This window comes from Sorex fumeus, unplaced genomic scaffold (assembly GCF_029834395.1).
Source record: "Sorex fumeus unplaced genomic scaffold, SorFum_2.1 ptg000002l, whole genome shotgun sequence".
NCBI classification, from domain to species: Eukaryota; Metazoa; Chordata; class Mammalia; order Eulipotyphla; family Soricidae; genus Sorex; species Sorex fumeus.
Window position 1 is genome coordinate 4,421,768 of NW_026606059.1, and position 24,853 is coordinate 4,446,620.

Here is a 24,853-nt window from a genome sequence, read left to right on the forward strand (position 1 = left end):
CCAGTACAGCGTTGTCGATGCCTGCCTGGCCCGCAGCCGATCCGGGTTCCAGCCCTGCCTCCCTCACCAGGAGCGACTCCTGCGTGCATGGCCAGGAAGAAGCCTGGGCACAGTCGGGTGTAAACCAAAAACTGTAACCAAAAAAAAAAAAAAAAAAAAAAAAAAACCACCAAAAACTCATGTAGGAATTTCTTTTTTCTTTTCTTTTTTTTTTTTGCTTTTTGGGTCACACCAGGGGATGCACAGGGGTTCCTCCTGGCTCTGCACTCAGGAATTACCCTGGCAGTGCTCAGGGGACCATATGGGATGCTGGGAATCGAACCCGGGTCGGCCGTGTGCAAGGCAAATGCCCTACCCGCTGTGCTATTATTCCAGCCCCTCATGGAGGAATTTTGCTTGTTTCCTTCTAGGACACACGGGGAGGCACTCCAGGGTCACAACCAGCTCAGTGCTCGGGGGTCACTCCCAGATCAGTGCTCGGGGGTCCCTCCCAGATCAGTGCTCGGGGGTCCCTCCCAGATCAGTGCTTGGGGGTCCCTCCCAGCAAAGTGTTTGGGAGGTCATTTCTAGCTCAGTACTGGGGGGAGTCACTCCCAGCTCGGTGCTTGGGGGTCACTCAGATGATGCTCAGGGGATCAGGTGTGGCGAAGGTTTGGACCTGGGCGTCCTGCAAGCAAACTGCAGGCTCAGCTCTCTAAGCCATCTCCTCATCCCTGGGAATTTCACTTTTTAAAAAACTGGGCGAGGGGATCACTCCCGGCTGGGCTCAAGGGACCATAAGCAGTACCGGGGACAGAACCAGGGTTGGCCACATGCAAGGCAAGTGCCGTAGCCGCTGTGCTGTCACTCCAGCCCCAAGTGAAACAGTTGCCGTTTTCCTCCCGGCCGGTTCCGTCCCAGGGACACAGTGCCATCGCCCAAACGAGCCTCAGTGGCGTCCAGTCTGGGCTCCCTGTGGCTCAGGACAGCTGCTGCCCTGGAGAGCAAGGCCAAGGCCCACCTGCTCAGACGTACCACCCCCGCGCGCCCCAAGTGTCACCCAGAAGCCGGACCGAGCCTCGGCGCCAGCCTCCAGCTGGGCACAATGCAGGTGCCAGCACTGAGCCAGACGCCCTGGCACCTCGTGGGCACGTGTGAGCGTCTCCAGGCAGTAAAGGGACAGCAGAGGGGCCCAGAGACCCCCAGGAACCGCCCTTCTTCAAGCACGTTCCTCCTTCCCGCTGTCCGGCTACCACCGCAAGGCAAGTGTTCAACATAACATTCAAGCAGCCACAGAAAAATCAGAACTAAACTTTATTTCACATTGATAGAAACCATGAAAAAACATTTTTCTACACGCTAGCACATTTCAACGGAATATTTTCTTGCCATAAATTAGATATTGCTGATTGGTTGAACGGAAACCAGTTTCTGATCTTCTAGGGAAAGCGAAAGGACTCAGTGGAGAATGATTGTTCAGAGACCGAAAATCCAGACATAAAACATATGGCTTAATTATCAGAATCCCACGCACGCCACCACTCAGTGATCCCCATGATTACTTCGCGCCCGTTTAGAAAGATGCATCCCGAACATGGTTTAAGCCGGGTGGAATACAGCAGAGAAGCTAGCAGTTCAGAGATACCGACCTTCCATTCCTGCCGACGTGTTTAACAGCCCGGCAACTAAGTCAGACATGCTGAGTTTGATGGAATTACCCATGAGTTTGACTGTAAACGATTTTACCAGTGATTGGACATCTTCAACTCTTTAAAACAGTAAGTACTGCTCTATTTGTTTGCACAAAAGAATTATTGAGTCACAGCGGAAGTGAACATTTCAAGGGCCGGTGAGGGCTCTCCAAGGGCCGAGCACGGGCTTTGTGTGCAGAGGCCTGGGTTCGATCCCCGGCACTCACAGGCCCCAGGCGAGCACTGGGGCAGAAGCAGTCCCCTAGCAGATCCCTGCCAGGGAAGACCCCTGGAGAAAAAAAAACACCCCGAACATTTCAAATCAGCCCATTATCAGATAAAAGTCAAGCAGGGTTTTCTAACAGTGTTCATTGTCTACAGCAGTTGATTCCAAACTTACGTACAGAGTGCATTTGCTAAGACTGGCTCTGGTACAAAGAGAGCGCATCTTAGAAATTGCAGTTTTTAAGAACTAAGAGAGTCCAGAGCAGAGTTGATCGTGACCTAATTACTCCTTCAGCTGACAAAAACAAAAACAAACAAAAAATACAACCGCAGGTATTCCTTGTTACCTGGAACGAAAAACTCTCCCTCTCAAACTTGCTCTAGGGAATAACTCTGAACTTAAGGAAGAAGCAGTACAGGAAGTCTCAAGTAGCGAAGAGGTTTGACGCCTGGTTCCTTTGACTCTAGGCAGATCTTAAACACCATCAGGTCTGGTAAATCCAAGTCACAACATGTACTGACCGACAGCGGGCGTCGACGGCAAGGAGGCAATATTTGGTCTGTTACAACTGGTAAAAAACAAAGGAATACTGTTCCGGAGAACAACACCACCAGGTGAGATAGAAGTGACCTTGGGGGCGGGGGGGACACCCAGAAGGCCCCCCAAACATGACTGCAAGAGAGCACGGTTCCCGCTGACTGCCACGAGGGGTCACGGAATGCCACCGCACCCTTATCATGTCACAATCACCAAGTACACGGGGAGACACGTAGAAAAATAGAGATATTGCAGAGTGACCGAGGGAGGGATCTGGGGCGAGACCCGGAGAGTGAGTCGCAGCGAGAGGAAACGGTCCCTATCGCAACTGCTCGCTCGGACCCCGGCAAGTTCTCACTCAGCTCAGCGCTGACAAACCACCTACTACGACATCTGGATTGCAGGCGCTTTATTACTGGGCCGAGTTACAGCTGGGGAAGGGGAGCGAGCAGCTCCGGTTCTTCGAAATACTAGCAGGTATTTCTGGGCTCCGGCCTACACCTGTCCGTGGAGGGGCCCTACCTGTGCTTGGAGAGAAACTCAAGAGGTCACGCATTTCCCACGGGAGGTATCATTTAGGCTACGTCATTCGTATTGTGTATCTGCCCAACGTTTTAACACTGCAGAGAGGACGAGTCTCGGGGTGGGGTGGGGAGTGAGGGCCGGGTCCGGTTGGCGTCGATGCTGGTGCACTTCCACACAAGGCCTCTTCGTGAAGTCAGTCCACAGGAGGTAGGAGCTTATCGATGAACTGCTTGACGTCCATCATTTCCTGTTGGGAGTCAACAATTCCACAGAGTCAAGACGTCACCGCCGGAAACTCAGGTCCCCACCCGGGTCCCCGTGACGGAAATCTCCAGGCCTTCTCCGATTCGGGATGGGCTACCTCCCCCCCCCCCCCCCCCACCACCACCACCTCCCTGTACTTGCAGAAGCCCTGGCCATCACTCCCACACCCCAAAGCCACCGCCCAGTTAAAAACTGAACTCCCTCTGGACCACCCAGTTTAAATTTCTGGATTTCAGGGAGTGACACTTCCAAACTCCACAACATCCCGGGAGGAGCGCACCACGCCAGATGGGATAGCACGGAGAAGCCAACCAAACTCCACCAGCAAAAACCAAGAACACAGAAAGCTTAACCGGTAACAACGGCTTAGTAACCCTCAGACCGGGGCTTGATGTCTCTCCATGGTGCGACACAATCATTCTCACCCCTTTTCTTCCAAGGAAATAATTTCTTGATCATTCCACTAGTGATCAAGCTACCGAATGTAACCTGCCCACACGGCAGAGTCTGGCAAACTCCCCATGGCGTACCCAACATGCCGAATACCAATAACAATGATGGGTCTCATTCTCCTAAAGAGCCTTGAATATGGCACTTTCTTAAAAATCTCAGGGCTGGGATGAAGGAGACGTTACTGGGGCCTGCTCGAGGCAATCGACAAATAACAGGATGGTCGTGATCGTGATCCATTAGTGATTTATTGATAACAAGCAATGTAAAATAAGTTATGGTGGGCCTGCCACGGGGGCAGGCTTGAGCGGTGGCTGGGAAAATGGACAGTATGTAAAATATCCCATGCTTTTCATAGACTTGAAGTATGACACGGTGAAGGCTCTGTGCCTTTCATAATGACGTAATTAGGGATTTGAACACAAGCAAGTGCTGAAGATTAGCTTGGAAACACACAGAAATGAATGCATTATATGTTTGTTATAGAAAAGCCTTCTGGGTCGACTCCGATGTTCTGTTCTAATATTCCACACACCTGAGCGACCCACATCCCATTCCTTCATCATTCGACCCCAGCGTCCCCACACTCTGGCCCCGCGAAGGCCCACCTGTGGCGTGGGTTGGTTTATTTTTTTAATTTGTTTTGGAGTCACACCTGGCGGTGCTCAGGGCCCCCTCCTGGGGGGCGGGGACTGAACCGGGGTCAGCGGTGAGCGAGACAAACACGTGGCCAGCCCTACTGGCCGCACTATCCCTTGGGCCCTACCCAGGTGCCTGGTCTGCCCCCTCCCAGGCTGCCAGAGAACAGGACAGTCCAGCAGCCGGACGCCCGCGGACTCTGAGCAGCCCGCCCCCAGCCACTCTCTCCCCGCCCCGTTTCTGGGCCGTCCTTCAAGACAGATCAACCGTGTTCTCACGGCACCCCAGAACCCCAGGGCGTCGGTCTCTCTGTATAAGCCCGAGAGTCACCTTCTCTGCCAGGCCCCAAAGTGATGGAACCAGGCTCAGAAGCAGAAAGTCAGGTGACCCCGGGCCACGCCCCACTGTGTTGCCAAGGGTACTGGATTCCAGGTCTTTCCACCTCTGGACCTCCCCCAGCCTCCTCCATCATCCAAAGACCACAATAAGGGCAGGAGCAAGAGGACAGAGGATGGGGTGCTTGCCCTGCATGCGGCCGATCCGGGTTCGATCCCCAGCATCCCCTATGGCCCATCCCCTAAGCCACGCCAGGAGCAACACCCGAGGGCAGAGCCAGGAGGAGGCTTTGCCGGTGTGGCCCCAAAACCGAAACAAAAGAAAAGTCCTAAGCAACCCTCCTCCAGAAGCAGTTTCCAAACAGGTACCTGGTGACAAGAACTATGCATCATGCCTTCATACGCTTTGAAGGTCACGTTGTCTGGATTTACCAACGTCTTCAGCTTCTCCACGGTCAGAGTGCCGAACATCAGGGGGACTAAGGGGTCGCTATCTCCGTGGCACTGGAGAATCGAAATATCTCGATTAACACCGCTGATGGGGCCCTGCAAAAGAGCAGAGGAGAGACCAGTCGGACTTAGTCAGGAGCGTCACACCTCACACCAGGCATTACAGCGTGAGACACGCACACGGAAGAGGCTACCAGTCCCAACAAGGGGCTCCATTTGGCCATACAAACAGAGCCCTCCCACCCCTCCACTTCCCACGCCGCTACTTAAACTTCAGTTGTGGGGCCGGAGCGATAGCACAGCGGGGAGGGCGTTTGCCTTGCATGCGGTCGACCCGGGTTCGATTCCCAGCATCCCATAGAGTTCCCCGAGCACTGCCAGGAGTAATTCCTGAGTGCAGAGCCAGGAGTAACCCTTGTGCATCACCGGTGTAACCCAAAAAGCAAAAAAATAAAAAATAAAAACTAAACTCCGCGCTGTTCCGCAGTGAATCAATCAGCCCCTTCAGGCGGACTGTCTCTTAAGTTTCACGGTGCCTTAGCTGGTACAAACCTTGTTCCTCCTCAGCTCTCACAGGACTTAAATCAGATTCTGAACAAGCAGAATTCACAAGCAGAATTCTGCAAGACGCCAGACTGACAAGATTTAAAGCTGGAGGTTGGGGCTTAGAGCACTAGCACAGTGCTGGCCCTGCATGCGGCCGACCAAGGTTAAATCCCCGGCACCTGGGGCTGGAGCCATAGCACAGCGGGGAGGGCGTTTGCCTTGCACGCAGCCGACCCGGGTTCGATTCCCAGCATCCCACAGGGTCCCCAGAGCACCGCCAGGAGTCATTCCTGAGTGGATGAACCAGGAGGAACTCCTGTGCATCACCAGGTGTGACCCAAAAAGCAAAAAATAAATAAATAAATCTATCTCCGGCATCCCATATGGTCCCCTGAGCACCATCAAGAGTGATTCCTGAGTGCATGAGCCAGGAAGAACCCCCGAGCATCACCAGGTGTGACCCAAAAAAGAAAAATAAATAAAAAAAATTTTTAAGAAAGATGGAGGTGAACACAGACCCACATCTGCGTCCCCCACGTTCGTCACCTAAGGCGAGTCCTCTGTCCCCACTGTCCTCCAAGGAAGGTTTCTGGGAAACGTGACCCAGGAGCAGGACACACAAGGAAACCAAGTGTCGCCAAGAGACGCTGGCGGCCGCCTGGAATGGCTCAGTCCCTGATGCACGTGTGTCACTGCAGAGGAAGCAGCGTCCCGGGCCTAATGCCCAGCAAAGGGCACCGACACCACACCGCCATCTGTTCTCAGTCGGTCATTATCTCCCGACCCCCGCTGGCTCCGGCTGGAGGCTGTGAGCCGTGAGCCCAGAGACTCAGGCAGCTCAAGGCACGAGGGGGCGAGCTCCGGCCGGCCCCTCCCCGCTGCAGGGTGCTGGGACCAAGGGCCACAGTTGCAGGCACCTGGACAGGCCACGAGCAGCCAGGCAGTGAGCCCCTGGGACAAGAGATTCAGCTCTGAGTGCGCCAGGCAGCCCGGGCTGTACACGCCTCTGAAGTGTCCCCGCCCCAGGAGCACATGGCCGAGTGACCACTGAGCCGAGCGCGGGACACACAGGGATGGAGGGAGCCGAGCTGGGCTGGAGCCCCAGGACCCCACAGGGTCCCCCGAGCACCCCCCAGGAGGGATTCCCGAGTGCGGAGCCCGGAGTGGCCCCCAAAGCAAAGCGTCAGGACGCACTCCCTCGGCGCGGCCCGTACCTCTGGGAAGGACGCCCGCATCGGGAGCCAGCAGCTCAGGGCCGTCACCCCCGCCAGCTTCTGGTGCGTGGTCAGCGCCGTGTAGAGGGACAGCGCCCCGCCCTGCAGAGACAAGCGGGACCGGTCAGTCTGGAGAAGGACCCCCGCCCTGCCGGGAGGAGAGCAGGGCCCCAGCCAGTGAAGACGGGTCCGTGGGTAGGGCGGCGCTCCGGAGGGAGACCGCCCTAGTCGGGACTGCGCCCATCTGCCCGCTCAAGGCTTGGGAATAACAGCGAAGGCAGCTGAAACTGCAGAGGGGAGAGGAGGAAGGAGGGAGGGAGGGAGGGAGGGAGGGAGGGGGAGGGAGAGAGAGAGAGAGAGAGAGAGAGAAAAGGAGGAAGGAAGGAAGGAAGGAAGGAAGGAAGGAAAAGGAAAGGAAGAAAGGAGAGGGAGGGAGGGAAGGAGGGAGAAAGGGAGAGTAGGGAGAAAAGAAAGAGAAAGCAAGATGGAAGGAAGGAAGGAAGGAAGGAAGGAAGGAAGGAAGGAAAAGGAAAGGAAGAAAGAAGGAAGGAGAGGGAGGGAGGGAAGGAGGGAGAGAGGGAGGGTAGGGAGAAAAGAAAGCAAGCAAGATGGAAGGAAGGAAGGAAGGAAGGAAGAAAGAAAGAGGGAAGGAGGGAGGGGAGGGAGGGAGGGAGGAAGGAAGGAAGGAAGGAAGGAAGGAAGGAAAAGGAAAGGAAGAAAGAAGGAAGGAGAGGGAGGGAGGGAAGGAGGGAGAGAGGGAGGGTAGGGAGAAAAGAAAGAAAGAAAGAAAGCAAGATGGAAGGAAGGAAGGAAGGAGAGAAAGGAAAGAACAGAAAGAAAGAAAGGGAGAAAGAAAAAGAAAGGGAAAGAGAAAGAAAGAGAAAGAAAGAAAGAAAGAAAGAAAGAAAGAAAGAAAGAGAAAGTGGGATGGAGAGAGAAAGAAGAGGAAGGAAGGGAGAAACAGAAAGAAAGAAAGAAAGAAAGAAAGAAAGAAGAAAGAGAAGAAAAGGAAGGAGCGAAGGGAGGAGGGAAGGGAGGACAGGAGACAAAGCAGAAGCCGGAGACAGCGACCAGGAGAGGCCCCGGCGGCCATCAGCACAGACCGCCCTCCACCCCCCGCCCCGCCACCCGCAGGGCTCTCTGGCCACCGGGGAAGGACAAGATGTCACTCTTTCACTGGGGATTTGCCAATCAGAATGACGGTTGTTCTGCCACCTGGTGTGGCCAAGAAGGTCAGAGGTCATGGCGGGAAGCAGAGGCCGAGGGCGACTCTGGGCACAGCTGCCCTCGCCCTGCGCTCCCAGGCTGGCCCTGCCCGGCCAGAAGAACCCAGAACCCTCCGGAAATGCAGTCAAGAGGGCCGGAGCCACGGGACATGCCCGGGCGTTCAACAAAAAATAAATGAAGAGGGGCTGGAGCGATAGCACAGTGGGTAGAGCATTTGCCTTTCACTCGGCTGACCCGGGTTCGATTCCCAGCATCCCATAGGGTCCCCTGAGCACCGCCAGGAGTAATTCCTGAGTGCAGAGCCAGGAGGAACCCCTGAGCATCACCAGGTGTGACCCAAAAAGCAAAAATCATAATAGTAATAATAATAATAATAATAAATAAAAATAGAAAAATAAATGAATGGAGATTAAGCATCCCCAGAAGCACCTGAGGCTACGGCCCCTCCCCGCCCCCATCTCAGCACCCCTGCAGTGACCTGGGGTGGTCTGTGAAGGGAATTCACCCTCCGTCCCACGTCCCATCCATCTACGTGACAGGCCGGTTCTCAAGACACAGGCTCCACGGTGAAGGCGACGGGTCACCAGAGAGCAGAAAGGGGCAGGGCCAGGGAGCAGAGTCCGGTCACCGTCTGCTCACGTCACCCCCGTTTGAAAGGGAAGAGCACGGGAAGGGTTCCTAGTGGCTTCTACCACGCAAGCCCACCCACAGGGAACCCCGGGCACGTCGGCATGGGTCTGCGGACGGTCCGGACGAGCCTGACCTCACCTGAGAAAATCCTCCCAGGACGATCCTGTTGGAAGGGATGCCGTTCTTCACCTCCTGGTCGATCAGCGCCTTCACTGAAACGGCAAGGGTCACGGCGCTGAGCCCCGCGGACACGCAGGCCAGGCTCGCAGCGCAGAGGGGACAGAAAGTAGGCGGAGAGGGGAACGCGAGGAGGACCGGAAAGGCCCCGTTAAAACGTGACGGGGGAAGCATCTTCCGCGTGGCACTCAGATTTTGCAGGTGCCGCCGAAACTACGCCAGGGTTGCTGGTTACATGATGTTGAAGCTACTTCTGTCACCAACGGGCCAATATCCCTTCCCCGTGCTCGATCCTTTCCCCGCACACTGGCTCTCTCTTCAGGGAGCCAGGAGCACCGTCACCCCGAGAAGGTACCGAGCGGAACTCCTCAGAGGCACGTCTGGTGGCTGAGTCCACACTCTGATGCGGCAGGAGCTGTTGGAACTCGCCAACCAGCACCCGCGCCCACGAGCCCGGAGACAGTCCCTGAGCGCTGCCAGGGTGGCCCCAAACCAACCCACACCACATCTAGGAAGTGACGTCTTCACGGTTAGAGCCGAGATTCTAACTCAGTAAGCGCCGAGCACAGGGCGGGCGGGCACTGACGAGCTGGGCTGCCGGCTGTGGGCCCATCGCTGGCGCCGCCCGGGGACAGCACTGAGCAGGTGTCCCGCCCTGAGTCGAGACCCCCAGACCACCAGCTGCATCGCTCTCAGGTTAAAACTGCTGAGGAATAGCGGGGTGGGTAAGGCACACAGCTTGCTCGCAGCCCACAGGGTCCGAGCTCCCACGCCCACCAGGACTGATCCCTGAGCACCGAGACACGAGTCAGCCCTGAGCACTGCCGGTGTGGCCCGTCAAAATAAGCATACGTCCAACTTGAAGTCTCCTTTCTAATCAGAACACGAAAGCCAGCTTTTCCCGCAACAGTACAAAACCTTAAACATTCAGATGAAGAATCATCTTCTTGGGGGCTGGAGCGCGAGTCCAGCGACAGTCCAGGTATTGCAGTGGCCGACCCGGGATCCATCCCTGGCCCCCCACTGGCCTCCTGAGCACCCCCAGGAGGGACCCCTGAGGGCAGGGCCAGGAGTCAGCCCCGAGCACTGCCAGGTGTGGCCCCGAAGAAAGAAAGCAATTCTTTCATTTGGGAATATCTGTCCGACCAATCGACATCCAAAAACAATGGACTCCTGGCAGGAACACGGCTGGGTGGCACATGCCTGCCGGCGTGACCTCGAGTTCAATCCCTGCACGGCCCGCACCCCGAGGGAGCACCCTTCTACCACCTCGGCACACGGTTGCTTAGCACCCAGAGCAGTTCACTGGGACGGCTTCCGCCCAAGCCCGGTGCCAGGCTGCACGACACCCTGGAGAGTGTCACAGCCCACACTGTCCTCAAGGCGCCACCAGCCCCGCTCAGCCCTTCCTCCGTCCTGATCTCAAGCGCTCACAGCTCGGACAACCCTGCGTCCCTCTCCAGGGCCTGGACGAGACCATGGGCTGGCCTGACCGCCCGCCCCTTCCTGCCCACAGCCCAGCTGAGCCCTGCGGGCACCGTGACCACCAAGAGGACAGGAGGATGGAGAGAGAGAGACCGCGCCCCCACCTCCCCGCCCACAGGACTCTGCAACGGTCCTTTCTGCATTGCCCCCGGTGTTGCAGCCCGACCTGGCGGTGCTCAGGGGTGACTCCGTGGGCCCCTGGCTCTGGCCCCGCCACCCACCCCAGTACCACGCGGGAGCCCGGAGCCGCCCAACACACACTTACCACTCTCCGCTGCCTGCTTGATCCCATGCTCGTCCTCTTGTGAATCGGGTGAGAGTCCAATGATGTCAAACCTGGAAGACGATACACACAAATCTTACACAAATCCTTAGCTTGAAGAACAAATTGCCCTTCCCCTCAGGGGGAAACACACACACACACACACACACACACACACACACACACACACACACGGTTGGGATCATCCCAAAATTAGTCTCGTTTACTTATTTGTTTTTTGCTGATTTTTTTGCTTTCTGGGTCGCACCCGGCGATGCTCAGGGGTCACACTCAGGAATCACCCCTGGCGGTGCTTGGGGGATGCTACGGGGTGCCGGGGATCACACCGGATGGGCGGCGTGTCAGGCCAACGCCCTCCCCGCTGTGCTAGGTCAGCCCCAGGCTCGCCTCGTTCAGACACTGGCGACTGCAAACGTGCACAAGCAGATGTGACTGTCCTGCTGGGCTGAGGAGCGGCCTGGAAAGGCAGAGCTGTGGGCATGCCACGTGCTGACCGCAGACCACCCTGTGGCCACACGCAGGACACCCGGGCCTCACTCCTCGAACCCCGACTCCTAACAAGGGCGCGGGTGCCAGGCCCGGGGTCAGAGCGGGTGTCGGTGACATTCTCTGTGACGGACACGACCAGGCGACTCAAAGGTGCCGGCTGGACCCGTCCCCACAATAAGCCACTCTCCGGGGCCTCCCTGAGCTCTGGTCTCCAGGGCTGAAGGAGCTGAACAGGAGTCTACAGTGCTCGGAAACGCCTGGGCCAGACAACGGGGGAAGTGTGTGACTCCGACATCCTCGAGTTCCTTTCTCTCTAGCTCGTCAGGGATTCCAACGGCATCTGCAGTGCCCAGACTTTGGGGCAGAAACACACCAACCACCTCACGCCGAGAGGAGTAGGGACCCACACGGGGGTGGGGGGACCCGCACATCGACGCCATCCGTACAAAGTTCAGAGGCTCGTTTTCCTTCACTGTGTCTCAGGCTCATGCACGGGACGTCCGGCACGCGCTCAACACCTTCCCCAACGCCACGCACGGCAGGTGCTCACACCGGAGCCCCCGGGGACCCCTTTTGGGCCTGGCTGCTGCCCACTGCTCTGGGGGCATCCCTCAGGGTCTCCAACAGCACCAGATGGAACCAGGGGCTGCGTGTGGAAACTGCCCGCCCGGCGAGGTGAGGAGCCCAGAGGAGAAGGCGTGCGTGGGCTCCTGAAGGCGGCCAGAGGGGGTCAAGGTAGCAACGAGGCCAGAGAAGTGGCGGCCCAATGTCGGAGCAGCAAAATCTTGATCTGTCTTTAACCTCCTCCCCTTCACCTAAATGTTCTGCTCGATGCAACTGGAGACCTCGACCCTCTTCTGCTTTCCCCTGACACAGACGCTATGGGTAGGAGCCAAGCACACGACCCCCCCCCCCCAACCTTCCCCTTCGCCGTTCACCCGAGTCCCCCTGTGCCCTTCTCTCCAGCTCCTGTGTCCTCCCACCCCGTCCTCTCGGGGACCCTGTGGGCACACCGCACGGGGGACCCCCCCATTCAGACAGGCCCCATGCTGGCGTTCTCAGGTTCTCCGCTGCTCTCTTCCTGGTGCTCCTTTTCTCGGCCGGGTGTGGGTAACCACCTGGGCTCTGGGGAACCTTTAACTTTTTTTCCCCCTTTTGTTATAAAAACACTAAACCAGAGAACCAAAAAAAAAAAAAAAATCCCACCTTCCCACCAAATGCTACTAAGGAGCACGTCTTTTGCTCCATACCTTTTCCGCTTTTCTTTCTCTTGTCAAGCTTTGAAACAACAAATGAGGTTTGGTTTTGGTTTTGGTTTTTTAAATAAAGCTTTTAAAGTGTGTGGGGGGAGGGGGGAGGGGAAGAAGTGACAGGCTCGAGCCAGGAGTAGGCCCCAAGCCCTGCCAGCTGCGACCCCAGACTAACGCACAGGGTCAGTCTAACACAGTGTGGGGACGGGGCCCGCACTCAGGGAGGGGAAAGAGCCCCACAGGCACCCTGCACACAGCGACGTCTCCGGGGACCAAGCAAGGCCAGTGCCTGGAGGAGAAAATGCCACTGGAGCGACAGCACAGCGGGGAGGGCGTCTGCCTTGCACGTGGCTGACCCGGGTTCGATTCCCAGCATCCCATAGGGTCCCCGAGCACCACCAGGAGTAATTCCTGAGTTCAGAGCCAGGAGTAACCCCTGAGCATCGCCGGGTGTGACTCAAAAAATAAAAAACAAAAAAAAAGAAAATGCCCCCCTCCCCCTCCCAGCAGCCAGCACCATTCTAAAGAAGAGACAGGACGGCGAGGAGGGCGCCTGCCTTGCACGGGGCTGCCTGGGTTCAAGTCCCAGCCCACCAGGAGAGACCCTGAGCGCAGAGCCAGGAGTCAGCCTACACACGGCCGGGTGCGGCCCAACCCCTCACGCTGCCTGCAAAAAAGGGGCAGATTTAAACTTCATTAGATAGCTCTGCGGGAAAAACAGATGACTACAAACTGTTGTATACAAAAGCCCTTATTAGCAAGACAATATAAACAAAGTTCTTCGTAGGATGAATTCGTACTTACCAAGAAGGCATCGCCATGTTCATATTCAAGGTCACCGGCATAACGGGCCTACGCAGGAGAGAAAAGAACAGTGAAATAACAGAACGCCATAAGGACACCTGCCTGCCTGACTATTCGGGGGCCAGAGAAACTCTCAGACTATGGAGTAACACACGCGTGCTTTCACTGCGTGAAACTCTTTTTTTTTTTAACTGAATCACCGTGAGATAGTTACAAAGACTTCATGACTGAGTGTCCATCATACAATGATCGAACAGCCGTCCCTGCCCCCGTGCCCATCCCCCACCACCAAAGTCCCCAGTATCCCCCCTTTCCCACCCTCCCCCTGCCTCCAGGGCAGACAATCTCCCCCGTACGCTCTCTCTACTCTTGGGCATTCTGGTTTGCAATACAGACACTGAAAGGCCGTCACGTTTGGTCCCATATCTGCTTTCAGCACACATCCCCCATCCCGAGCGATCCCTCCAACCATCATTTTCTTAGTGATCCCGTCTCCATCTCAGCTGCCTTCTCCCCTGCCTTTGCCCGAGGCAGGCGCCTGCAAACCCTGGAGACAGACCAGCAGCGAGAAGGGTGAAGCTGCCTCCTCTCAAACCAGCCGTGGGGGGTCGGAAAGCCAGCAAGGAAGACCGCAGGGAGGGAGTAAAACATGGTGAGCACCCCCCTTGGGGCTCTTCCCTGGGTGGCCGGGTGACGCACCTTTCTCCTTCGGGTGCTTAGCTAGTTTACGAGAGAGAACTCCACAGGAAGGAAGAAAAATACAAGATCTGTCAAAGGGTCCAGTCGGCTCAATTCAAGTAAGTGAATGCAGGAAACCGTCCCCTAACAAAAGAACCCCAAGGCTGGCTATTCCTCTGGGCGAAAAAAGAAAAGAAAAGAAAAGAAAAAGCCATTTAGGTCTTCGACTGTAACGGGCTGCACCAGGGAGCCGAGAAGAGCCGAGGAACAGATGCAGCAGGCAGAGGAGGAGAGCACTGCTCTGCGAGCAAGAGACGGGAGTGGAAGGAGTCAGGAAGGAGTCAGGAAGGGGTCAGGAAGGGGTCAGGGCTCTGGGCTGTAAAGACGCAGCTTCGGTCCCCACCACCCGTTGGTGTGCTGTGCTAACTGTCCACCTGATGGGACTCCGGGCGAGGGCCATACGGGTCTGCGTCCAGCCAGAGACTCCCTGCGGGTTCCCCAGGCCGCTGCCGGCTTGCACGGTCCAAGCGCATCTGTCTGTCTGTCTGTCTGTCTCCCGAGTCAGTCTGTCTGTCTGTCTGTCTGTCTGTCTGTCTGTGTTTCTCTGTGGCCGGCAGGGCTGCAGGGCCAGGGTTCCCACCGTGGGAAGAGGCATTTCCGGGACCCTCTGAGATGACTTTGGTCTAAGAGGAAGGAAAACTCTGCAGCAAAGTGCGTGCACGGCAGCCTGACCCTGAAGCCCGACCACTTCCTGCAGCCCTCGGGGTGAGTTCCGGCTGCCCTGGGCGGGGAAACGGCCACTAACACCGCGGAGCAGACCTGGATTTCACGGCTGGATGAAGAGAAGGAAGCTCCTCCTCTCACCCCAGCATGGCTTGAGGCCCACCCTCCTCTGTCTGACTGTGCAGTCCTCAGTCCGCTGTGAGCCGGGACCCTGCTGGGGGACACAGCGCTGACCCACCCCTGCACTGACCCTACCCAAACCCCACCATCGCACCCACTTCCTGAGCACTGTCCAGGCTACTGTGTCGGGCTGACAGCCACACATGCTCAGACCCCGAAGCCCGATTTGACCAGGGTCCAGTCTGCATCTGTGACCCACAGACAGCCTCTCGGCAGTAAACCTGGGCATATGGTCAACTGCCGGGCTTCTCACACACTGACGGGGGAGTGCCCTCCAGGAATCCCCTGGGGCTCTCCTGAGGGAATTTAACGGATATTTTATTATTATTATTATTATTATCATCGCTTTTTGCTTTTTGGGTCACACCCGGTGATGCTCAAGGGTCACTCCTGGCTCTGCACTCAGGAATCTCTCCTGGCGGTGCTCAGGGGACCATATAGGATGCTGGGAATCGAACCCAGTTCGGCCACCTGAACCCTACCTGCTGTACTATGCTCCATCCCCCCACCCCCCTTAACATATTTGAACAGGGGGCTGGAGCAACAGCACAGCGGGTAGGGCGCTTGCCTTGCACGCAGCCAACCCAGGCTCAATTCCCAGCATTCCATATCATCCCCCGAGCACTGCCAGGAGTGATTCCAGAGTGCAGAGCCAGGAGTAACCCCCGAGCATCTCCGGGTGACACCCAAAGAGTTAAAAAAAAAATTGAACAAGTATTTGCACACCTCACAGACTTTTCCTAGCACTGAGTTCAATATTGAAAGAGGAGGCCTCAGTTTACCCTTGCTGGGAGCAGTGCTGCTTTGGCCTGGCCCAGCCTACTTTTCTGCCTCCCTGCAAATTCCTGGGCTTTTTCTGATAAACAGGGAGTTAACAATTTTCCAAGATATTCTTCTGTCCCAGAACGAAGAGTCACAAGACTAAGATAAAGGAGGAGACTCAAGGCAGGTGACCAGAAAGAGCAACCGGCCGCCCCCACCCCCACCCCGGGTTCCCTCGTTCTCTGTGATACTTGCTGAGCGACGCAGAAGGACCTTTGAAAGGCCGACACAGAACTCTGCCTTCAGACTTAGCCCTACACTGAGTCCCGCCCCTCAGGGAGCAACTTTTCTCTTCTGCTTTCCAATAAACTTTTCTGTTCTCCAACTCTGAGTCTGGGCATCTTTGTTATTCAATATTTTCACTCTTGAGAACACTGGAGTCGCAAATGGACAGAGTCGCACCTGCAGCAACACCCACAGGACCATTACCCTAACTTCTAGAGCAAAGACGGAAAGGACATCCAACGTGACCAAGAGGCCATTTTAGACTGGAAGACTTAACTCATCTTTATTCTTTTTTTTTAATCAAATTCAATGTATTAATAAATAATTTATGCATCAGTAACAGCACAAATAAGAATGGATTAATAATACATATTAAAGAAACGAACATAAAATTTTCACTTAGTGAAAATTATTAAACTTATTTAAAGATCAAAGAGAATCAACTTTTTTTTGCTTTAAATTTAAAATTAAGTTTAAAATTAGCAAACTAATCTTTATTCTTAAATCCACTATTAAAATAATGATTGTATCCAAATGCTTTTCTGAAAGAAAAAAATGAAACCGTCCCAATTGTTCCGATTCTGAATCACAAACCTGAGAACCTGAAGATACTTACGCATGTGGGCAGATATATTTGATGTGGGGACTTCGGATGCCAGCAAAGGCTTCTGCCCATCCATGCCTGAGAGAGAGAGTGACTGAACGTTAGAAGCATGGCACTCGTTTCCGTGAGAAACACACCGAGAACTTGAAATATCTGTGACTACGAATGCAAACACGGGAGGGAGCACCACGCTAAGGTGCTGGCCTGGCATGCGGCTGACCCTGACCCTGGCCCTACACCTGGTCCTCCAGCAGGGCCAGGAGTGATCCCTGAGCACAGAGCCGGGAGTTAGCCCTGAGCATCAGTGGGTGTCGCCCCCAAACAAACTCAAAACCTGGGAGGGACTTAAAAGGCTAAACATGGGGCTAGAGCAATAGCACAGCGGGGAGGGCGTTTGCCTTGCACGTGGCCGACCCGGGTTTGATTCCCAGCATCCCATATGGTCCCCTGAGCACCGCCAGGAGTAACTCCTGAGTGCAGAGCCAGGAGTAAGCCCTGTGCATCGCCGGGTGTGACCCACAAGGAAAAAAAAAACCCAACAAACATTTAGTCCGTAAGAGCTAGCAGTTTTGCCACCAACAGGAGAAGACTTATACCCGAGGTTCTGGGCTGAAGGGAGGGAGGTTCTGGGCCGGGTTCGATTCTCGGCATCCCATAGGGTCCCCTGAGCACCGCCAGGAGTGATTCCTGAGTGCAGAGCCAGGAGGAACCCTGAGGATTGCTGGGTGTGACCCAAAAACCAAAAAGCGATGATAATAATGATAATTAAATATCCCTACGTGTCCACCAAGGGGTAAATAGCAGGCAGAGGTCAGCGCCAAGGCCTGCGACCCGCGGTGAGCAGACCGCAGCTCAGTTGTGCGCCGCAGACGGAGCCGGACACCGCTGAGATCCAACCCAGCACCTCCTCAGCACACAGGGGCCCCCAGAAACCCGCCGCCAGCGCCTCCGGGGGAGACCAGCCCTGATGCTCTCGTGTGCGTCCCAAAACCAGCACAGAAGAGCACACATCCCAGGGGGTGAGGGCTCGGGGCGGGTGGGTGGGTGTCACTGATCCAGGGGTGGACGTGGCTGGCGGCCTTGTGAGCCAAGACCGCTGAGCTGTCTATCTCAAGCAGAGGAACCGTGAGGCCCAGGAATCTTATCTCCAATTGCCACTACACCAGAAGGAAAGCAGTTCCAGTCAGAGCGGCCGAGCGTCTGGGGGAGGCACCGACGGAGAGAGGGAGAGACGTGATCTTCCGGCGAGGGCATGGGACACAGGCCAGCCAACGGCTGCCCAGAGACCTGAGAACCCCCGGGAGGCCTGAGCAAGAAGGAGAGTGGACAGGTAGGCCTGGGGGGGCGGGGGGGCGGCACTGGCGGGCAGGCAGGCAGGCGGCAGAGCTGAATGGCTTCAGGGGACTCAATTTCCCCCACCTGGGAGCTCATTTTGCCCAAGAAAATTTTCCGTGGCCCCAGGATATGAACCATGTGCAGACAAATCAAACTTTTACTGAACACAGGACTTATAAAGAAATCTATCTTAAATGAGCAGCCCAATTCGGTTCTACAGATGCCTAAGTGCGGGCTGATGTCCAGTGGAAGAGGCGAGGTCAGGCGACAGGGGCGCGTCCCGGGAGGGGGATGGGGGAGCCTACTTGTTTGTGCAAGACACACAAACTGGTCTGAGGTCCACACCCGGCGTGCTCGGGGGGTCGCTCCTGGCTCTGTGCTCAGGGATCACTCCTGGTACGGCTTGGGGGACCATGTGGGATGCCAGAGACCACACAGGTCGGCCCACAGACAAGGCAAGAGCCCACCCACTGTACTATTGCTCCATCAGCAAACAGTCACAATTTAAAATCTGCTCAAACACAACCTGGCAAATACGACGTCAAGAAAAGCTCACCCCGTGGGCTGAAGCAATAGGACAGCGGGTCGGGTGCTTGCCTCCCATGTGGCCCACCGGGGTTTGACCCCTGGCACCAGGTACGGCTTCCCATCCCCACCCCAGGCACACCAGGAGGAATTCCTGAGAGCGGAGCCAGGAGCAATCTCTGAGTACTGCTGGGTGTGGCCCCCCCAAAACCAACCAAACAAAAAGTAAACGGCCTTGAAAACTTTCTCTTTAACTACGTTCAGTAAAAGCAGGAACTGAACAACAGGGGCTGGAGAGATAGTACAGCGGGTAGGGCATTTGCCTTGCACAAGGCCGACCCGGGTTCGATTCCCAGCATCCCATATGGTCCCCTGAGCACCACCAGGAGTAACTCCAGAGTGCAGAGCCAGGAGTAAGCCCTGTGCATCGCCGGGTGTGACCCAAAAAGCAAAAAAAAAAAAAAGAAAAAAAAGCAGGAACAATACTGCAGGGTGGTCCGAGCCCGCTTTGCGAATCTCACCCTTGTGCCTGACGCGTCTCCCCACTGAGCAACCAGCCCCACTCAGGAGCCACCCAGAGCACCCCGGCGGCCTTCAGAACAGAAACCCACCCTCCGCCCCGCGAGGCCAACACAGCCGCCTTGGGAAAGCGCTTTCCCCGGGCAGGCTGCCAACACTCGGGTTCACGTCCAATGCTGCAGTTTCAGTTTCTATTTAAGTGCGGGATTTTTTTTTTTTTTTACTAGATTCTCTATTTCAGGGTTTGTGCTAATAACATCAGGGAGAAGGAAGCTCTAAACATCAAGGCATCCGTTCAGCTAATTACAGCTTTGGGAATACACATTAACGAAAATTAGCGCTTACGAAACCCAATTTCCGAGCTTATTAGCGTCTGAAACAGAATAGGTTCAATTACGCCTCAAAGCCTGACCACACGTAATAAACCCCTGACCTGACACGCCGGCTGCCGTGAGCGCCAGAAGCTCGGGTCACTTCACAGAGGGCGCCACGGACAGACAAGGCGGTGGCGGCGAGTACTTCAAGGGGGAGTCTCCAGCCCACGCCGGCTGGTTCATCCGGGGCAACCCCGAGGGGCACGGGTGAGGCCGCTGCCCGCCCCAACAGCCCCAAACCTCCAGAACTCACCCGGCGCCGTGGGGGGGGGCTACCCCCAAAGCCTCCCCTCGGTTTCTGCGAGGCCCTTCCAATTATTCAGCTCAGTCACAGAGGTGGGGCCACGGCATGTCACATCCGAATGATCAGAATCCTACTGGCTATTTCTGCCCAAACCAGACCCTAAGAGGCAGCTGTGGGTCCGAATGACACATCTCCACTTATGCTGTGTCCTGAAATGTGCTGTCCTTTTTACTCTTTTATTTATTTTTTGGGGGGGAGGGGGGTGAGCCACACCTGGCAAGCTGAGGGGACAGTATAGTACAATGGGCAGGACACTGCCTGGCATGCAGCTGACCTGGGTTAGATCCCCGGCACTCCAGAGGGTCCCCTGAACCCCACCAAGTGATCCCCGAGCACAGAGCTGGGGGAAAGCCCTGAGCACCGCCCATGTGAGGGCTGGTGCCAAGGCACCGGGGCAGGGCCCTGGCCTTGCACACGGCTGATCTGGGTTCACTTCCTGGTATGCCCTATGGTCCCCTGGGCACTGCCAAGAGTGACTGCTGAGCGAACGCAGACCCTGGAGCAAGCCCTGAGCACCACCAGGTGTGACCCCAAAACCCAGCCTCCCTGCACTCTTCACCCCCCTCCCCCCAAAAAAAGCACTGCAACTTGCGTGGCCCCCAAACAAAAACAGAAACAAGAACTGGAGAGTGGGGGGCAGAGAGACACTACAGCAGGGAGGGCGTTTGCCTTGCATGCGGCTGACCCAAGTTCAATCCCGGTATCCCATACAGTCCCCCCAGCCAGGAGTAATTCTGAGTGCAGAGCCAGGAGTAACCCCTGAGCATTGCTGGATGTGACCCAAAAAGCAAAACAAAACAAAACAAAAAAACTAGAGGGTGGGCTGGGGGGGAAATATACATCCCCCCCCATCAGCCAGCACCCCCGCATGCGGGATCTAAGAATGACAGAGACCGTAGGAGCCAGCCTGTGCCCAGCATGCCCAGATCCCGAGAACTGGGCGCGGCCGAGCTGCCCCTCCCAATAGCCACAGACACAGTCCCCTGGGTGTCCTGGGACGTGTGCAAAACTGCCAGCTGCCCTTTCTCTTCCGCGTGCACCCTGAGGCCCCGCAGGGATTCCGACGGACACGGTCTAGCCTGGGCATCCCGGGGCCGGGAGGCATCCTCTCAGTTAGGGCACCTGACTGCGGAAAGTCACTGCCACGACACGCGGCCAAGCACCCGGGGTCGGGGGCTGCAGGCAACTGGGCAGCGCCTGGCGGCTGAGCTGTCTCCCAGCACGAGAACCTGCCCTGTTTGGGCCACACCCTCTGTGTTCAGCACCCACGGGTCACTTGCCCTGCACCCAGGGATCACTCCCGGTACTTCTTCCGGGTACTTCTTCCTCGCCCTGAACCCAGGGATCACTCCCGGGGGTGCTCAGGGCTGACTCCTGGCCCTGCACTCAAGGGCTGCTCCTGGCACGGTTTGGGGGACCGTCTGGGGTACCAGGCATCGAATCCGGGTGAGCTGCGTGTGAGGCAAGCGCCCTCCCAACGCTACTATCCCTCTGACTCCCTGCAGGAAAACTTTTTCTTCTCTTTATTCCATTTTTGCTTCAGAGACTACACCTGGCAATGCCCAGGGGTTATTCCTGGCTCTGCACTCAGGGACCAATCCCGGCACTGCTTGGAGGACCGAACCCAGGTCAGCCGTCTGCGATACAAGCGCCCTGCCTCAGTGCCACCACCCCAGCCGGAACACGGCCCGCTTCCCCACACAGAGGTCTGTTTCATTGGGCTATGCTAGCACGCACCAGGGATGAATGGACCGAGAGCCTGGGAGGAACTTGGCACTTTTTGTTTTTGCCCGACTGGGAGAGCTAGACCAAGGCCTCCATGGTCCATTGAGACCACAACAGAGCTAGGTGCAGGGGCTAGGGCCAACGTACAGGGGGGCCAGGCGCTGGCCTTGCCCGTGGCCAAGCCCTGTTTGATTCCCAGCACCCCATATGGTCCCCCGAGCCTGCCAGGATAATCCACGGAGAACCAGCTCCAGGCGGGGCCCCAAACAAGAACAAAAACCACACTCAGAAAAGCTCAGGTGTAGGAAGCTTCTCGGTGTACTCCGGTATGGCTTGGTCCCACAGACTGAAAATTAAAACTGAGAAGAGAGAGAATGAGAGAGATAAATAGAGACTTAATATATCAGGTCTATTAAGACCCGCTATTCGGGTCTCTCAAAGAGGAATCGAAAGAGCTATGCTTGGAGTGTCACGCTTCACTCAAATGAGAGGAAGAATCCGGAGTTCCCATCTCCATCAAGGCTCAAGAATCAGGGATGCTGTCTCATTTGCCAGGGCATCAAAAATCAAAATGGGCTGGACACGTAATGAGGTTTACAGACAACCGCTGGACTAGAGCCATTACTGACTGGATTCCACGGGACGTCAAAAGATCGCGTGGACGCCCACCTACAAGATGGTCAGACTTCTTCGTCAAGACCCTGAATGATCTGCATGTTTGAGGCTCTGCCTGTTCCTAGAACCAGCAGATGCCATTGGGCTATGCTAGCACGCAACAGGGATGAATGGAGACGCTACTGGCACCCGCTTGAGTAAATCGATGAATAACGGGGTATCAAGTGATCAAGTGGTCAATATATCAAGAGCATCCATGACACCCTGACATAACAAACTGAAAGTTCCAGGGCCAGAGAGAGTACGGCATTTAAAAAAAAAAAATTCTGAATTACTTTCAGGAGCCAAATGGAGCAAGGGCTGGGTCCTGAGCTCTGCAGGCAGGAAACCCAGTTCCATCCTGGTCTCTGGAGCATGGCCCAGAGACCCCTGAGCACAGGGCCAGGAGGAGGCCCCAGGGGAAGAAAGCACAAAATCGAGCAAAAGCTTCCCTGTGGGAAAAAAAAAATTTAACTTCTGAGTCCCCCCCCCCCAATTCTGAAATCTCATAAGTGTTCATATTTTACCTAACTTACATAGAAATGATCAGATTTGAAATCACGGCTTTCACATTTGAAAACAAGACTTTACAATTTGGGGGTGGGTGGGTTTCACACCCTGCAACGTGGGCTCAATGACCACGTGGGACCACCAGGGTCCGCCCAGTGCCAGGCACGTGCCCTACCCGCTGTCCCATCTCTCCAGCCTCTCGCAATCGTTTTTAAAAGCCCCAAATCAGCACAGAACTGGCTCCCTGAGCCTTTCAGGAAATCTCTGAGCCGATCCGACAGCACCAGCTACTTGTTTGCGACCCGCCCTGAAGTGTGCCTTGCTTTGGTTTGGGGGCCACACCCAGAGGCGCGCAGGGCTTTCCTCGGCGGGGTGAGGGAGTTCGGACCCCCGGCCGGCTGCGCGCGCGCGGGGGGGACAAAGTGGGGAAGTTCCCACCGCGCCCGCAATTTCCACTCCGCGGGGAAGCTCAGCTGCGGGGTCTCCACGGACACTCCACTCGCTCGCGCGTGTCCAATCCCCGCAGCAGCGCACGGACTGGGCGGCTTTTATAGGGTCCCGACACGGGGGTGGGGTGAGGGGCTAAGGAGGAGGGATAAGGGGCCGGGGGCGCCAGGCCGCCGGGGAGGGCGTCTGCCCGGCACTGGCCGGCCCGGGTTCGATCCCCGCCACCCCGGAAGGTCCCGGGAGCATCATCTCCGGGAGCGATTCCCGCGCGCAGAGCCAGGAGTGACCCCTGGGCATCGCCGGGTGGGACCCCCCGCCCCCAAAGAGCCCAAACCACGAAGAAATCCTGAAAACGGAGCGATAAGCCCGAGACACGGAGAGCGAAGTTTCCGGGCGTGCGGTCGCCCGCGGTTTTCCAGGGAAACATTGTATCTCCCGGCCCGGCCGCGCGCGTCCCTGTAGCAAGCCCCGCGCCCCGGGCGAGCGCGCCCCCGCCCCGCGCGGTCCCGGCCGGGCACCTACCCGGTGTCTCCGAGTCCGTGCAGGAAAATCACCTGCAAGAGAAGCGGGAAAGGCCCGTGAGCACCGCGCCTCGGAGCCCCGCGCCCGCCCGCCCGCAGTCGCGGCCCAGGCCTCCGGGGCGGCCCGGGCGCGGGGCCTCGCGCCGCCCGCCGCGGGCACGGGCGTGGGGGGGACAGGCCGGCCCGCCCCGCCCCGGCCCGGGGCCCACTCACCGCGGCCGTGGCCTTCCGGGCGGCCGGCACGATGGCGGGCAGCGGCGCCGACATGTTATTGCCGCACATACACCGGCCGGCGTGACGCGCCCAACGCTCCCGACCCGGCGCCCGCCCGGCCAAGGGCACCGCCGCCCGCCCCGCCCCGCCCCGCGCGCCCCGCCCCGCCCCGCGCGCCCGCCCGCCCGCGCGCCCCCGGCCCGCCCCGCGCGCCCCCGGCCCGGCACGTGCGCGCCCTGGTCCGACCCGCGCGCCCCCGGCCCGACCCGCGCGCCCGGTCCCCCCCGCGCGCCCCCCTCGGCGCGTCACCGGGGCGCGCTCTGCGCCGCCCGGCCTGCCCCGGGTACCCGCGCACCGGCGCGCGCTCCGGCCGGCCGGGCCCCAGGGAGGGGCGCGCTTGGGCCGGGATGGGCCCGGGAAGCGCTCGGACCCCGGGGAGGGACTCGCTCGGGTCGGCCGGGGACACGGAGGGAAGCGCTCGGACTCCCGGGAGAGGAGCGCTCGGGCCGGCGGGGCCCCGGGGAGGGATGAGCTCGGACCCCGGGGAGAGGAGCGCTCGGGCCGGCCGGGCCCCGGGGAGGGATGCGCTCGGACCCCGGGGAGAGGAGCGCTCGGGCCGGCCGGGCCCCCGGGAGGGATGCGCTCGGACCCCGGGGAGAGGAGCGCTCGGGCCGGCCGGGCCCGGGGAGGGATGCGCTCGGGCCGGCCGGGGACGCGGAGGGAAGGGCTCAGACCCCGGGGACGGATGCGCTTGGACCCCGGGGAGAGAAGATCTCGTGCCGGCCGGGCCCCCGGGAGGGATGCGCTCGAACCCCAGGGAGAGGAGCACTCGGGCCGGCCGGGCCCCGGGGAGGGATGCGCTCGGACCCCGGGGAGAGGAGCGCTGGGGCCAGCCAGGCCCCAAGGAGGGGAGCGCTCAGGCCGGCCGGGCCCCGGGGAGGGATGCGCTCGGACCCCGGGGAGAGAAGATCTCGGGCCGGCCGGGCCCCGGGGAGGGATGCGCTCGGACCCCGGGGAGAGGAGCGCTCGGGCCGGCCGGGCCCCGGGGAGGGATGTGCTCGGACCCCGGGGAGAGGAGCGCTCGGGCCGGCCGGGCCCGGGGAGGGATGCGCTCGGGCCGGCCGGGGACGCGGAGGGAAGGGCTCAGACCCCGGGGACGGATGCGCTTGGACCCCGGGGAGAGAAGATCTCGGGCCGGCCGGGCCCCCGGGAGGGATGCGCTCGAACCCCAGGGAGAGGAGCGCTCGGGCCGGCCGGGCCCCGGGGAGGGATGTGCTCGGACCCCGGGGAGAG

The 24,853-nt window shown here is 57.9% G+C and overlaps 2 protein-coding genes across 3 annotated transcripts in view; one reads left to right on the forward strand and one right to left on the reverse strand.

Moving 5' to 3' along the window:
- Positions 1–23,962, forward strand: part of RGS20 (regulator of G protein signaling 20) — a 113,467-nt gene extending 89,505 nt beyond the window's left edge. For both annotated transcript variants that reach the window (XM_056109771.1, XM_056109780.1), the window contains one exon: positions 23,950–23,962. The gene's annotated coding sequence lies outside the window, so the exon portion shown is untranslated. The remainder of the gene's footprint in view (positions 1–23,949) is intronic.
- Positions 1,271–23,715, reverse strand: LYPLA1 (lysophospholipase 1). The gene is made up of 9 exons (XM_056109792.1): positions 23,561–23,715; positions 23,349–23,380; positions 16,446–16,511; positions 13,202–13,249; positions 10,641–10,711; positions 8,852–8,925; positions 6,857–6,958; positions 5,016–5,192; positions 1,271–3,205 (listed from the first exon to the last, which is right to left on the reverse strand). The coding sequence occupies exons 1-9, from the start codon at positions 23,627–23,629 to the stop codon at positions 3,152–3,154; spliced, it is 693 nt and encodes a 230-aa protein (XP_055965767.1). The 5' UTR covers positions 23,630–23,715; the 3' UTR covers positions 1,271–3,151.
- Positions 23,963–24,853: the final 891 nt, after the last annotated feature.

Coding starts and splice junctions, on each gene's coding strand:
- LYPLA1 (XM_056109792.1), bottom strand. CDS start 23,629: ATGTGCGGCAATAACATGTCGGCGCCGCTGCCCGCCATCGTGCCGGCC. Junction 13,250..16,445: donor AAATATATCTGCCCACATGC/GTAAGTATCTTC, acceptor TCTCCTGCGTAG/GCCCGTTATGCCGGTGACCT. Junction 5,193..6,856: donor TGCGGGCGTCCTTCCCAGAG/GTACGGGCCGCG, acceptor GCTCTTTTGCAG/GGCCCCATCAGCGGTGTTAA.